This window comes from Aptenodytes forsteri, unplaced genomic scaffold (genome assembly GCF_000699145.1).
Source record: "Aptenodytes forsteri isolate BGI_AS27 unplaced genomic scaffold, ASM69914v1 Scaffold492, whole genome shotgun sequence".
Lineage (NCBI taxonomy): Eukaryota > Metazoa > Chordata > Aves > Sphenisciformes > Spheniscidae > Aptenodytes > Aptenodytes forsteri.
In genome coordinates, this window is record NW_008794172.1 from 1,103,041 (window position 1) to 1,118,361 (window position 15,321).

Sequence of the window (15,321 nt, forward strand, 5' to 3'; positions counted from 1 at the left end):
CCCCCGCGGCCGGGCCCGGCCGGATCCGGCCCGTGGGCTCTGCCCGCTCCCGAGCACCCAGCCCCGTCCTCCCCTGCCCTCCCGCCCCGTGTCCCGGCGTGTTCGGGGCAGGGACGGGGCTGCGGCTCCCCCGGCACGGGGCTGGGCTGAGGCGGGCGGCTGCTGGCTTTTCCCATCCAGTGGCCCAGAGGATCCTGAAGGCGAAGAATCACGTGTTGTCGATCGGAGGGAAGAAATACCCGCTGGAAGTGACGGCGCACGGCGCGGAGCTGAGCCCCGATGAGGTAGCGAGGAGCAGACAGCTCCTGCCCAGGTGGCCGTGACAGCCTCGGCTGGCTCCCAGACCGGCTCTGTGCCTGGCAGACACGCTCGGGAAGGGAGACCTCGCTCTCTCCTTTGATCTTAATTAGACTTAAAGCAAATCCATTTTTATTCATATTCCCATGAGGAGTTATTTTTTTCTGCGGTAATAACACAGGGACAGCCAGGCAGGCTGTGCACTCGGTTGTTTGGTATTTGTGCCTGTCAAAGCAAGGAAGAATAGTCAGACTGGAGGGAAGGGGCACATTTCCCCAGCCCATCTGGTGACACGTAGGGGATCCTGTTAATGCCTCTGCTGTGTCATTAGCTGGACACGCACGGTATATTTCTCCTCTCTCCTTCTCAGGAGAGCTTAGGAGACAGACATGCTGGTGTCTAGGAGGCACTGGAGAGTTCTTGCCTCTTCCTCCAGTTTCAAGAGAGTATGGTGGTAGCCACATCTCATGTTTTCATGTCTGAGCACTGAAAACAAAGGCATGGGAGTTAGCCTGGCATTGCAGACCTTTCTGAAAGCCTGTGGTGCCAGACTGCTTGAAGGTCTGCAGCTGAAGCTCTGGGAGAGCAAGAGGGCAACAGCATTTCAGATGCAGAAGGGGTAGTGGATTTCTTGGGTTTGGGCTGTTTGCAGAGCTTCCAGCGTGTAGAAGCAGGGCTGCATCTCTGTGCGATTTGCCCCTCGCATTCCTTGTTTGCAGAAAGCTTTTGACTATGGGTACAAGGTCCGAGAGTTGCTTGGGCTGGCTCGGTCTTTCAGTCCTGCCTGTGTTATGCTCCCATCTCATTTGAAAGCAGGATACTGAGAGGTGGCAGATCATGTCCTCTCTTCTGTCATAATAATAATGCAAGGGCTGTGGCAAGCGTCAGGTGCATTTGCCTCCCCCTGTACCTTGGAGGGGGGTTATTTTTGGTCCTTGCTCTCTCACTCCCTTGCTATTTACTTACAGATCTTTATACGCGCTTGCATGATAGTTGACTATGGCAAGCTTCCTGCCGGCGAAACCCTCCTGAGGAATTTGCGTAAAGGCTACAGCAATGTGCAGTTCAACTTCGACTCCAAGAACACACACTGCACAGTCAAGGGACCATTCACTGAGCTGCAGGCCTTCAGCAGAGACCTGCTAGGCAGCCTGAACTTCAAGAGCCAACCTGTTGGAGAGATCCTCCTGCCAGGTTCCAGCCACGTGGCCAAAGAGACCAGAATGCATGGTCACCAGCAAGTGCCCGACTCCACTGAGTCAGCACGAGAGACAGCAAAGCTGCCGAATTGGGACCAGGTGTGTGAAGAGGCAGCTAAAGTCCCATCACCTCGGGGCCCAGTGGATGGAGAAGCTGTGCAACAGCTGGAGGACTTTTCCCTAGTGATGGACTCGGACATTTACTTGTACATGCAGAGGTTCTGTGCTGCCGAGTACCAAGGTGTGCTATGCCAGCATTGTGTGGATGTGGTGGATGTTAGCAGCGATGGCATCGCCATACTGTACCTCCAGCCATCTGCAGGTATGTCTGGGGATATGGACACCTTGCGGCAGGCCCGTCTGGCCCTGCAGCAGCTTTACCAGCAGCTGGAGGTGAGCTTGCGCAAGGAGAAGGTCACCAAGGGAGGACTGGATATGGACAGCCAGGTACTCAGGGCTCTGACACATGAGCTTCAGAAACTGTATCCCCAGTTGCTCTGCCATGAGGATGAGAAGCAGCTTTATCTTATTGGAAACCTTGTTGATGTTTCCCAGGCCAAGCAGTACCTTCAGGATTTCAGCACCAGAAGAGGTGCTGCACACACGGTTGGCATGCTCAGCAGGTCCCTGCCCTCACACTCAGCAACCTCCCACACCACAGAGGCTGCACTGCACAAGCCCAAAGCACCTGTGGACACCTCAACCTCAAGGCTCAGCCCAGGCAGGCTGGAGCTGAAAGGTGAGCTCAAGCTAGCTGCCAACTTCAGCAGTCTGAAAGCTGACAGGTCTCAGGCCAGCCGGGGCCTATTGCTGAATCAGGACGCTCCACCGGTGGGACAGGCGCAGCTTTCTGGAAAGCTCTTACCAGAGACACGTGCTCCAGGTCCAAGTGACCCAACAGCACTGACCCAGCAGAACCAGCCTCATGTCTCTACGACAGATGTGGTTTTGGGGTCAGCGGCAGAGTCTCAGCAGAAGGACCCCAAAGAATGGGACCATGTGAAAGGAGGTGCCAGGGTTACAAGACACAAGGCTCTGTCTCCCTTTGGGGGCAAAGAAAACAGCACTTCGCAGCATCCTGGGGACTCTAAAGGCTCAGGTCCCATCAAGCACCACCCCCTCGCTAGCACATCTAGTACCTTTGACATGACAAGGACCTCTTCTGCTTTAGACTCTAAACCCTCTGAATCCAGACCTCTGCTGCGGCGTTCCAACAGCTTCTCCCTGCCAAGGTCAAAGGAAAGCGACAAGCCCCAAGACACTGGCAGGGCAGGCAGCGGAGGCAGTAGGGTGAGTGAAGAAATGAGCCTGGACTCTCTGCAGTGGTCTTACCTGAAAGACGTTTGCCGCTCTGCTATTGATGAACTGTGCAGGGATGGAGGTGTGCAGATCTCAGAGCATTGTACTGGGGACTGCACTGTGCTGACGCTACAGGCGGAGGACAGGAGCAAGCTTTTCCAGGCTAAATGGAAGGTGGAAGCTCTTGTGCAGAAGTGTCCTGACCTTGTGTGTCAGAGTATGAGCTACTCGGAGCTCGCTGTAGATGGTCCAGATGACAGTGCCCTGAGTCAACTGTGCAGTCTCTTGCGAGGAAAATCCCTCCAGGTTGGACTCAGCAAAGACAAGTACAAGCTATATCTTGCCTGCCCCAAGGAGATGCTGCCAGGAGTGACTGAGGCCTTCCACGTGTTTTCTTCCAGGAGGCTCCGTGCCCTGAAGTCTTCATCCTTGTCTCCAGGACCAGAGAGTACAGGGAACTCAAGTGTCATCCAGCCGAGCAGAAGCCAGGACACGGTGCTGGGTGCAGCCCTTCCCAGCAGCCTGGAGTCCCTACAGATGGGCCTGCAGCACCTGAACATTAGCAATAAAGCAGACCACCCAGATGTGCTCAGGGCTTTCCGGCTGCCGGAGGCTGAGGAAAAGAGGTCCCTCAGTCCTTGGAGGTTCCAGCAGGCACCGGGGCAGGAGGAGGCCAATGACCATGTTGATTCTGGGGCTGTGCAAGGAGGAAACAGCCTCCTCAGCCCTAGCATAGTGGATAAGCCAAATCCTGCTGGCCTGAGGGAGTCCCAGGAGCAGCCGAAGACAAAACTGTCTGTGGGGGAGCCTGACATTGCACGACTAAAGCAGGTTTTGCCAGACAGATTCCAGTTTGCAAGAGACAAAAGCAGAGGAGGCCACAACGAAGCAATGGGACAGCTGCGGTCACCAGTTCCTGCAACAGATGGTGCTCCTCATTCCCTGCCTACCTGGCTGTACAGGGCTACGGCTGCTGAGCCACCTGAGGCTGCAGCCGAACAGTCGCCTGCAGCAGAGCCCAGGGGCCAGGAACGGACCCTGCTCCCAGTGGGCAGGAGCAATGTGCAGGAGGAGCCTGACCTCTCGTCACAGCAGACAAGAGGCCCCAGCCTTGGACAGGAAAGCGGCAAGACCCCTCTGGGCCGGTGTGATGCTTGTCAGGGCTCAGGTGTGACCTGCCAGGCCCCCTGCGGTCATGCCTTGTGCAGGACATGTTTTGCAGCGGACAGTACGCAGCCAACTTGCTGCAGCTCCTCCTCGGTTGCCCCGAGCCACAAGATCTCAGGGACATTCAAGATCTCCTCCCTGTCTCAGAGTCTGCCTGGCTACTATCGACACCTGACGCTCCAGGTTGCCTACAACATCCCTGATGGCGTGCAAGGGGTAGGTACCCACCGCAGGGGCTTCCCCATCCCACTGCAGGACATGCAATGGGTTCTGTCAGTGTTCCTGGGGGGGGGGGATGAGGCGGGGGGCGGGGAGGGCAGCTACAGCTCCATGCCCCACATGCAAAGCAGCAGAGGTATTACCCCATGGAAAGCAAAAAGCTCCACACTAGGTTTGGGAGCAGCTTGCTGCTTTTGAAGGGTGTGTGGCCTCTGATTTTAGTGCAAAGCAACTAGCAGCCCATGGGGGCCACAGTCATCTGTGTATTTTCAAGCTGGACAGAATCTCAGAAGCCAGCTCTGAGGCACAGCACTCAGGTTGTTGTTTAAAATGCTTTCTTCCTGTTCTAAGGTTGGTGACCCCCGCCCAGGACAGCCTTACAAAGGGGGGAATTTCTATGCCTTCCTGCCTGACAACAGGGAAGGGCAGAAGACAGCAATGCTGTTGAAGAAAGCATTTGCGGCTGGGCTGACATTCCAGATCAAGTCCTGTAATGGAGAGGAAAGAGTGACATGGGGCCTTATCCCACACAAAACCTCCTGGGATGGAGGCAAAGCCAGGTATGGCCCAGCTCATTCCAAGCTTCCAGGTGTGGGGCTTTTTTTTTAGCAATTGGAGGAGGAGAACCATGGGCTCCAGCTCAACAGGTCCTGGCATGGGTGGCTCTTCCAGGCTCCCACAACGGCAGAGTTGGTGCCTCCCTTTGCTTCAGCTCACAGGGCAGCTGTGGTGTGGCAGACCAGCCCTGGCACCCTTCAGCTGGAGCTAAAGCCCTCGCCCATCCCACAGCTGTAAGTTCCCCATGGACAAGAATTCTGGGCCCTGTTCACTTACAGCTTTCCTGGCTTTTCCCGTGACAGCGCTCTGCAGCCAGCTCTGGGTGCAAGCTGTGCCTGCGGGCAGCAGCAGCTCCCAGGGAGCAGGACTTCCACCCTCAGCCCCTGTTGAAGGGATGGGGCAAAAATAAACTGCTGCTCCCCTCAGTAGTTTTAGCACCATCAGCAGGATTTACACCACTTCCCTCTCTGCCCTGCAGGAACGGCTATCCAGACGCCCACTATCTCTCTGAGGTTTGCATAGAACTGAAGAGACTGGGCATCGCATGAGACTCCCTGCCTGAGCAGCCGCAGCCCGTGCCTTCGCTTCACCTTCCTTTCCAGCTGACAAAACTGCAGCTTAACACAGACAGCTCAGGAAAAAGCAGGTGTTTGTCCAAGGAGCTCCTGTGTCCCCAGAGGTAGCCAGAAATCTGCACGTTAGTGACAGCAGCACCTCCATCCTCGCCCCCCACAGCAAGCCTCAGCATGGATCGGAGCTTCCCTGAAACTCCAGCTCCTCCTGGATGGGTGTCCTCACCAGCCAGTTACACAGCTTGTTTCAACACCAGCTCCAGGCTGAGCCCTGGCGTGGCTTTCAGCAGCATAACCCAAACCTGGGCAGGAGCCTGCGTGTAGTCCAGCCCCCATCTTCCGGAAGTCTCTTCCACCTCCGGCCACTACAGGCAGGTTCCAGCTCAGCCACCGCCAGAGCCTGTGCCAGAGCTGAGCTGTCATTAATTTCAGCTGTTCACTCAGACATTTCAGTCCTCAAGCAGACAGCCCTGAGCTACAGTCCCTCCCCAGCACCTGCTCTGGAGCCAGCAGGCAACCTGATGCTCTTGGGGAGAGCATTAACAGCTTGCAGTGCCCAGGACAGCTGCCTCCCATGAGACTATACAGCCATGGGCAGTATAATAAACAAGATTTATTCCCGCATTTTTAGTAGTGGTTGTTCAGGCCTTGTCTTACCATCACCCCAGGCACCCATTTCAATCTCAACTGGCTACAGAGACACCCAGACACAGAGTAAAGTGCAGAGGCCAGCTAAGGGCTTTGTGAACAAAAATCACCATAGCTGCCCTCCAGAACAGGGCGTTAGATCAATGCAACACTCGAGGCAACAATTAACAGTTGTCCTTGAGAGCAGAGTCATCTTCTCACCCTGGGACAGTTAGAATTTATAAACTGAATGTGTCTGCCCACTGACTGCCTGGAGAAGCAATAAGTGTCCCAAAGGCTGAGCTGGGGGCAGAGGGTTCGTTCCGACAGAAGATTGAGCAGCATACCACTGAGGCTTTTGTTATGCTTTTAATTAACATTTGAAACACATAAGGCATATGGTAACATTAGACAGAGGAGCATTACACATTATAGTCATGTAAACAGCATTGGCACACTTGCTTTCTGTCCAACTTGGTTACACACATAAAGCAGAATATATTTTTTAAACAAAGATTTTTCCATGTGTCTGTAGGATGAGTATCACTCGTATCACATATCTGCAAATCAACACAACTTAGTACAGACCAGACCGTATGTTATAAGAGGCTCAGAGTCTAATGCATTTCACATCACACTCATGCACTACTTGCCAGTCACACTTTGCCATCACCAGGGCTTAGCACACTAGAGGCTTCATTAGGCAACAAGAGTGGTTTTTTTACACCTATGATAGCAGCTGTAAGTGGGCCAGGATTCTGCATCAATTAAAGCCTGAGGCCCACAATGCTTCTTACTTCTCCCTGGTCAATGAATTCTACTTTAATACAGGTGTCCAAAATGAAATGTACAGCTGAACTCCTTCCCCCATCTCAAAGTACTTGGCAGGGGCCATGCTCCTCTGCGCAAGCCGAGGCTGCTTCTGCTCCCTTCCCCTTCTGCAGTTAGCGTGCAACATAATTGAGCTTGAGAGAAACCAAAGAGTCAAAAACACGACAAAAGCTGCCTGGTGATAGCAAAACTTTGTCCAAGACCAGCAGTACCAGTCTGGGAAGGCGACTGCAGTAATGACACAGGAGTGGTGCTCGCACAGGCACCCCTGTGCTGAGCAGCCCCCCCACGGCAGCGGGGGGGGGCTCTTCCAGCCTCTCCTCTGCTTATGAACTCCTTATGCTTTCCACTTGGACTCCTCACGGCACAACCTTTGGGTCAGACAATCAGTAAAATAATAAACATTAAATTGCACTTCTGATAGCTGGAACGGCACATGCAATTATGCACAGGAATCTCCCATTTTCTCAATAGCACGACTTTGCCCTAAACAGTTAAGCAACATTAAGTGGAATGATTTTTATCGTAGGGTTTTTGTTTTTTGCTTTGGTCCTTAGTATACAAACCTGCTGGTTAACTTTATTGAGTTAAGACACTTGAAGTTGTTTTACATAGATTCTATACTTATTGGCCCATAAAATGTTTGTCCATAAAAAAAAAAAACCATAAAAAAACAAAACCAAAAAACAACCAACCACAACCACCTAGAGCACAGCATTGATCAGTGAGGCAGTGAGGAGCAAGGTTACATTTAATCTTGGTCTTTCTGTAGAAAACATTGTTGCTACCAAAGGACATAAAAGTCAGTGCTAAACTCGTAACAGATAGTAACTGCTTAGCACTCTTGCCCTGATAAGGGCTTCAGGAATTTGTAGGTAGAGGATACATGAGCAGCTACCCGCAGAGCATCGGGAGCCGGGATTGTTTCTGGAGAGCCAAGGCTGGGGCAGCAGATAAAGCCTCACTCAAGGACTGGCCAGAGCCAAACAGCTGCCCTGGGGGAGACAAGAGCTCTACAATAGCTCTGCTGGACTGGGGAACACAGAACCACCAGGACGGCCCTGGAAAGGCTGTAATACATGGAAAGGGAGTGTCTTATTCACGGTAAGTCAGACTACGTCACCAGTGTTCACAAAACAGAGCTAGCAAGAGTCATAACAGGTTTTTGGCAATACTTTGAAAGGCCAGAATGGAAAAGGCTCCAGTGACTTCCTAGTCCTTACAGGCATGTAGAAGAAGGCACTGAGATACTGTTTTCTGTGGTGTACCGCAAGGCAGCATGTCAGGTGTCCTACGGGAAGCTGCAAGACTCCCGCTTTCCTCCTTCACGCTGCACTGGGAGGGACAGACTGCGAGAGCCTTGCTGCGCTGCCTGATCCAAGGCCATCCAAGTAAGGCACTGAGCATGCGCTTAGCCGAGAGTAAAGCAAGGAGAGGATGCTACTGTGAAACACAATTTGATAGTTTTCCCCTTTACAAGTGTGCAGAACCTGAAGATGTGCAGGGTTGTGTGCCATTTGAGCACGCTGCTCTTTCATCAAGGTGAAGTCCAGTTTCTTGGAGGAACAGGTCCAGACTTCCCATTTCAGCAATTTAGACAGTCCTTCTGTTGTCAGACCTGGTAAAGTAGCATTAGACACTGTTGGATTTAATCTAAATTAGCATGACAGGGCAGGCTGAAAAAAGAAGCAGCAAGATTTTGGATTCAGAAAGGTTAAAAGTTGTGTTTGTGAGTTTCATCAGACCATGTTTATGAAGTTCTCATATCAAGTGTGAGAGATGGACTGACAAGGATCTGTGACAGGGCTCCAGCCCCTCCTCTGAGGTCATAGGGAATGGGGTTGTTTTAATACTTAAAGTTAGCCAGGGCAAGTCCCCCAGAGGCTGTGCCTATGCATTTCTAAAAGGCAGCAGAACTAGGGACTGAGCCCAAGCACCTGAAATACAAGCTGCACTGATAGATAGGAGCCTCGCTGAAGGATAGAGCTGGCAGAGAAAGAAGCCACACTCCTCACCTGCACGGGAACCGCCAGCCCTGCACAGAGCTTGGCTGCTCTCAAGCGGCAGAGGGGCTTCGCATATGGGGCCCTTCGCCCAGCAGGCACCTTCCCTCCTTGGGGTTTGGTTAAGCAGGACTCCTAGTAGCAAGGTTTTGCTCCTGGAGCCTGAGCTCTTCCATGATGGGCAGCTCTTCTTGGCGCCCTCCGGTTTACCTTTTCAAATCCAAAATGAAGCCTAAAAGCCCGCAGCACCTACAATCCATGACAAAGCCTCAAAGCAAGCACAAACAGCACCACAGTCACTCAGGGCTGAAAACAGGGTCCAGCAGGAAGGGGGGGCACCACCCAGGACATTAAGTGCTCAGAGAACTAGGCTTGGGTCTCTGCACAGCTATGTTTCTAAATGCATGGAAGAAAGAAAAGAGGAAGAGAAACTGAGTTCTGGTCTGGGAGAAGCACCCCAGGCAGTTCCTAAGCCCTCGGTGCTGGAAGAGACCCCAAGGGTCCCAAGACTTGCAGTTGCAGGGGAAGAAGAGTCAAGCCTTACTGCAGCACTGAACCACAAGGTAAGAGTTGGCTTGAGTGGAAATCTAACAAGCTAGCTAGAAGAGAATGGAAAGCACAATTTAAGCTGCTCAAGATGCCCAGGCCAAGAGGCTTGACACAGAGCTGGGCAGTTTATCATCTACGCTGGTAACCTGGCAATAGCTTTACTGAGTGGCGTGCCACAGAAAGAGCCAGCCCAGGCTCCTGGGAAGCAGGCTTACAGGACTGGTTCTTGCAAGTTACTTCCCAAACTGCAGCACCTCCCCAGCGCACAGGGCACAGCACAAAGCAAGCATTAACAGGGGCGTATTTTGTTCCCATCTTGCTGAAGTCCAATTCAACACTGCAGCCCTTGGAAATACAAACACGAGGGTGAAGTTTAGCCTTAACAATACCAGCTTGGAGCCCAACATTAATAAAACACAGAGCCAACATCAATTGTTCCAGTCATTTGAGACACAGTTGAGTCCTTATGGTCTCTAGAAATCAGACACAGTTTAGATCTCCCTATACAGTTTGGAATCAGAAAATGGACAAGATCAAGTTACGTAATTGAAACTTTTCTTCTGTATTCAGACACAGACCAGACCAGCCTGTCAGGTTATTTGCCAACTGCACAGAGAAGTGACTGCAAATTAAGTGCAATATGCCATAGACTCCAAAATGCCAGGATGGTTATTTACAAGGCAAAGACAACATGACCTGTTACTATCTGACTGGTGTTAGAGGCCTATGAAAGCAGAGGGGAAAGAGCGTGGTTAGTGTAAACAGAAGAGTAGCCCGTGCTAGAATTAAAACTAGGCCAGCCGTGCTTTTCCTCTGGCTGTTGAGGAAACATCCTAAGTTTGGCCCATTCTTCTGCTGAACAAGCTTCTCAAAGGTGACAGTGCAAATGCTTCAGCAGGGCTCAGTTTCTGTGGAGATAGTTGGCAGTTGCTACAGTATGTTACATCTTGACTTTACAATGACAGGCTATCCAGTTGTTAATCACCAACTGCCTGGAAGCTTCAGCTGCACTGCCAGAGAAAAATAAGGTTAGTTTGGAAATTCAGTAGAGAAGCAAGTGATTAGAAAAATGTACAAAATAAACAGGCTTCAAAACAGAGAGCTAGGGCAAGACGCATGTCTGGCAAAGGGTCAGTCACAACGAGAGCATGCAAACCTCTTCTGAACTTTAACCACGATGTTCTTGTACTGGTGAAGATGGAAGCTACTGATCTGTCCATTTCCAGGTCCCAAAGATCAGGGAGTTAAACCATGAATTCACAATCTGCACGAATCTCTTCTCCTTAGTTCTCTTCTTTTTTGGATTCTTCCTTGGGTGCTTCAGGAACCAGGATGACCTTTCCAACATTCTTCTTCTCTTGCATCTGCCTCATGGCATCTGCCACCTGGAAGCAACAGGAATCTCATGAGACGCACACCCACCACACAGTGCAGTCATGCCCTTCCTGGGCCCCTTGGTCCACCCAGACTAGTCTGAGGGCCACCCACCAGGAGGCAGCTTTCCTGGCAGTCCAAGCAAGTGTCAAGCATTGGGGTGCCTCTGCACAGATGCATTTTGGACAGAGTTGGGCAGCTACCCCAGCCTGCCCATAGGCAACTGCCCTCAAGAATTCACAGACCAACTGTAACATACATGAGGATGCTCTGGTACGCAAACCATGGAAGAATGAAGTGTACGTCACCACAGTTTCCTTTCCAAACAGAGCGGAGCACTGCAGAAACCCAGCTAACAGCCAGAAGGACAATGCTTCTACCATCTACACAACCACAGAACAATACATGCACAGATTTTTATTATTATTTTTAAGCAAAACAGCACCTGGGCCAGGCCTGGAATCAGCAGAGTTTTCCTTAAGCATTTGCATCAGACTGTTTCTCAGGTACTAACACCAACTGATCATTACCAAGTCCTTTGCTCCCCTGCAATAAGTCCTACCCCAGCAAAGGATTTCCAAGGGAAGAACCTGACTCTGCCTGGACACATCGATGCAACAACACTGAGCATAGCAGAGCTGCTGAAAAACCTGCCGCTCTTCTTCCAACATCCTCATTCTGCTTCAATGCCTGGGCTCTTTTTCACTTGTGGAAGGGCAGCAGCAAGCTTCCCAGCTGTCTGCTTAATTACAGGGGGCAGACTCGGGGCAGTCTCCAGTCTGATGCATAACCCAGCCCCTCCATGGGCTGCTGCTGCCCACAGAGCCTAGCTGAGCACCTGCCCTATTCCACAGGGATGCTGTCTGGCATTGCCCAGCTCTATGCACTGGAGCGGAAGAGCCCAGCCACTTTACTCGCCCTTAGTATCTTAAAAGGAAAAAGGCACTGAATGTCTGAGAACAGATGGTTATTAAACATTTGCAACAGTTCAGCCCCCATGAACAAGGTGCTCATACTGATCCAGAGCTCACTGTGCAGAAAACAATCACCCAGTAATTTCTGGGTGCTGCCAGCCTATATGTTAGCTCAGACTCACCTGATCAAAGGGCCATACAGAGTCTATTTTGGGCTTGATTTTGCCTTGACTGTACAGGTTAACCAGCTTGGCTACAACACCTCCGACAAGCTCAAATTCTTCATCCATATATCCAAGGTGGTAGCCACACACAGCCTTGTTATGGTGTAGGAGCTGCAAGGCACTGATGCTGAACTGGTTCCACCAGGTTTTAGCCATAGCCATGAGGTTCTTCTTCTGCCCAGTGAGCAAGTTTGCTACCCCTAAAAAGAAGGCAAGCCACAGATGAGCTAGAATCAACACAACATGAGAGGCAGTGGGCATCCCATATAACAGCTCAGATAATACGCAGGGTAACAGCCGCTCACACAGCAATGGAGGACAGGTGAGAACTGGATCACATCAGGACCTGCCCAGTCAACCTTCAGTGGAAACAGGTACCTGCCTCGGCCTCAAGATATGCATAATTTGGATTATCGGCACCCACATATTGCAGAAATATAGAACAACAACTCTCTTAGGAGGGCAGCAGCAGCGCAGCTAGACTGGAGTGCTGGCAGAGGCAAGAGAGGGTTACAAGTCACATCCAGCCAGGCTGGCAGGACAGCACTCCCCTTCTACAGCCAGGCTTCTTCAGGGGAGCCACACGCTGCAACGGCTGGGACAACAGAAGCAGCACACTGGTGCAAGTGTCTGGAATCCCACTGGGGGTTGTGTGAGGGCTTTGTCTATGGGACAAAAATCACAGTGTTTCAGGGCTGGGGAATGGAGAGAGAAGTATTCAGTAGCCTCAAACCTCATCACCCACACATCCTCTAGAAGAAAAGCAAGGCTCTATTAGTGCTGTGCATTAAGTCAGCCTGGACAAAGCAGCTGTGCCAGCATTCCTCCGTGAGGACATTCCAGCTTCCCCTGCAGGCACCGGCTCGTACTCGAAGAGAGATCTCGCCATTGGAGGGAAGAGCCTTGGAGCCTGTGACCAGAGCTCTCGGGACAAGGCACAAATCTCACTCCCCTCAGTGCCTCACCCAGGTGAAGCATCCTAAAGACCTTCATGAAATAACAGAACTACAACACACACAGCAGTCAGCAACAGTGATGCTCCCTCACGGCTGCGTGTCCAGGCACAGAGCAGTGCAGAGCATTCCCGTGCAGATCCGCACCCACCCTGCCATCACACAGTCCCTCCTATGCAGGAGCTGGGGTTTGGGGGCACGCTGCTCACACTTACCGTATGTGATGAGTTTGCCCATCGGCTTCAACAGGTTAAATGCTTTGGACGTATCGGATCCTCCCAGGGGGTCCAGAACAATGTCAACACCTAGAAGGAATTGAAAGTAACTAGAAGTTTCTTTGCACTTGAAAGAAATGCAGGACAGTTGTAGAAGTCTTCCACCACATGGTACCTTTGGGAGAGATTTTCCGGACCTCCTCTGCGTAATCCATCGTTCTGTAGTCAATGGGGTGAGCGACTCCGCTCTCCTTGAGTGAATCATGCTTGGAAGCAGATGCTGTGCCAAAAATGGTGACATTTTCTACAGTCTTGCACAGCTGGATGGCAGCAGTTCCCACACCACCTGAAAAACAGCAGTGAGAAAGACTTAGAAGCAAACAGCCCCAGCAGTCAGAAAAGCCTCTGGATAGGTAAATTACCCCTGCTTGTACCGATCGCACAGTGCCAGGAGGGTATGGAATAAAGGCTTTGCCTGGGGCAGGCTGACGCCTGTGACACACACTGGGGGAGACCGACTATGGCTGCTGGGAAATGGATTCAGCATTTGCCAGCGCCTGGGTCAGTGTGAAGCCTGCATCTCTGGCAGGTGACGTTTTGTCAGTGCAGCCCCATTCTGATCGCTTCCTCACCCGTGCCACCCATTCAGAAGCTGCATATTGAGGCCAAGAGTCTCAGCACAGGCTGGCGAGAACTATTTACCTGCAGCCATGTGGATGAGGACACTCTGGTTGGGTCTCAGGTTTCCAAAGTCAAACAGGATCATGTAGGCAGTGATGTAGTTGACAAGAAGAGCAGCCGCTTCCTCGAAGCTCATCCCCTCAGGCATCAGGAAAGTCTGACTGGCTGGCACGTTCACGACTTCTTGCCAGAGCCCTGACCTAGCCAGGACCATTACCTTATCGCCAACCTAAAATCAGAGGACAAGGCAGTCTGAAACAAGCCCCAGGCTAGCAGAAGTCATCACGCCCTTGCCCTCCATATGCCAGAGCCAGGTACACGTGTGCCATTCTCTGTGCAGAGGTCTGCAGGGACTGCAGCAACCCTGGGCTTGGGCGGGAGCCCGCAGCCTGTGCTCCACTCATCGGGCAAATGGCACCACAGCACAGCGCCTCTCACCACAGACCTGGGCACACGCCAGGAGCCTCAGAGGGACCGCAGGCGCCCCAGGCTCTGGCTTGCACCCAGCGTGCTGCCTGACTGCCAGCTGCCAAAACCAACAGACCCCCAGTGACATAAGAGGGATGGGGGTCATGTCCTACCCTCCCTGTCCAAGCTGGGAGCATGAGTCTGAACACCATGAAATATTACTGCTGCCCCTTGCAAGGATCATTCTGCCAACAGGCAGGAGGCTTGGGGCAACGCTTAACAGGATCAACCCTGGAAAAAGCATGTCCAACCTTAGGAAAACCTCCCGGGTCTAAGCCTCAGACCTGACGTCTGAGGCATCCCCCAAAATCTGCTCTTATCCCACTGGGCAAGAAACAGCTGCTCGCTGTGCAACAGGAAGGAGACGGCAAAACACCAAGCAGTCATATCAGCAAGCAGACAAGAGGCAGAGCCAAGGCAGTGAGCAGAAAGGCTCCTCGGTGTGTGGATTTGGCATTTACACTTGAGTAAACCAAGATGTTTTTCTGGAGGGGAGGGGATCATCTTTGACACACTGGGTTTTTTTGAGACACTGTTTTGCTAGTTGTTTTGCTTTAAGAATCATCTTAAAGCCCCATAATTGCAACAGCCCTAAGACCCAAAGGTCTGGGACATGCAGAGCCAACTCTTCTGTCCCCCAAGTTGCTAGAAATGCAGCAGCCACAGGCTCGTGGGCCACAAACCCAGCACCAAGAGCAACTAACCTGGTCGTGCCCACAACTCACCACCCTCAGATGGTTCTGGACAACTCTGCAGCAGCTGGAGCTGTTTCCTTCCACGTTCGTGTAGTTAAAGAGGTCAGTCACAAACGTGTTGAGAAACAGCCCGGTCACGCTTTAGCCCAACATCCTACTAGCACTCACCACTAACAAGAAAATTTTGTGCATGCAAATACACCTGGCAGTCCCCAAAGAACACAACCACTTCCAGCTTTTCCCCACGACTCCAGACCCCAGAGACCCCGGCCCTTAGGGTGGGCAGGCAGCAATGCTCTTGCCGTCCCGGGGGCTGGGTCAGCATTTCGCAGGGCGAGGGCAGCCAGGACCGCAGGAGGCTTGGGCTGGGCGGGCAGGGACGCGCCGGGGACGTCCGGCCCACGCAGCCCAGCGCGGCCCCTTTGTCAAGGGGCTTTGTCTGCTGCCCGGCCGCCGCGGGAGCCTCTGCAGGCGGG

At 52.3% G+C, this 15,321-nt stretch overlaps 2 protein-coding genes across 3 annotated transcripts in view; one reads left to right on the forward strand and one right to left on the reverse strand.

Moving 5' to 3' along the window:
* The window catches only part of LOC103901949, a 6,440-nt gene extending 505 nt beyond the window's left edge, over positions 1–5,935 (forward strand). Inside the window, exons 2-5 of the mRNA XM_009282927.2 lie at positions 112–284; positions 1,266–4,178; positions 4,533–4,741; positions 5,218–5,935. Coding sequence (XP_009281202.2) covers positions 112–284; positions 1,266–4,178; positions 4,533–4,741; positions 5,218–5,287 — 3,365 coding nt within the window. The 3' untranslated portion in view covers positions 5,288–5,935. The remainder of the gene's footprint in view (positions 1–111; positions 285–1,265; positions 4,179–4,532; positions 4,742–5,217) is intronic.
* Positions 5,936–6,294: 359 nt separating this feature from the next.
* Positions 6,295–13,905, reverse strand: VAT1 (vesicle amine transport 1). 2 transcript variants are annotated; one of them, XR_002086241.1, is made up of 6 exons: positions 13,704–13,901; positions 13,177–13,347; positions 13,002–13,091; positions 11,792–12,033; positions 10,478–10,706; positions 6,295–8,387 (listed from the first exon to the last, which is right to left on the reverse strand). XR_002086241.1 is itself a non-coding variant. In XM_019473136.1 (5 exons), exons 1-5 carry the CDS (start codon positions 13,894–13,896, stop codon positions 10,605–10,607), a joined length of 798 nt encoding a protein of 265 aa, XP_019328681.1. In that variant the 5' UTR covers positions 13,897–13,905; the 3' UTR covers positions 6,295–10,604. The 2 variants fall into 2 exon arrangements, 1 of the variants encoding a protein (XP_019328681.1); XM_019473136.1 differs by having other exon boundaries at positions 6,295–10,706; positions 13,704–13,905.
* Between the last annotated feature and the right edge of the window lie 1,416 nt (positions 13,906–15,321).

Bases quoted from the DNA above. Each gene is read 5' to 3' on its own strand.
- VAT1 (XM_019473136.1), bottom strand. From the start codon at position 13,896: ATGGTCCTGGCTAGGTCAGGGCTCTGGCAAGAAGTCGTGAACGTGCCA. The intron at 12,034-13,001 runs GTAAGTGTGAGC...CCTTCTTTTTAG, and splicing joins GGGCAAACTCATCACATACG to GGGTAGCAAACTTGCTCACT. The intron at 10,707-11,791 runs GTGAGTCTGAGC...TGTTGCTTCCAG, and splicing joins CTGTATGGCCCTTTGATCAG to GTGGCAGATGCCATGAGGCA.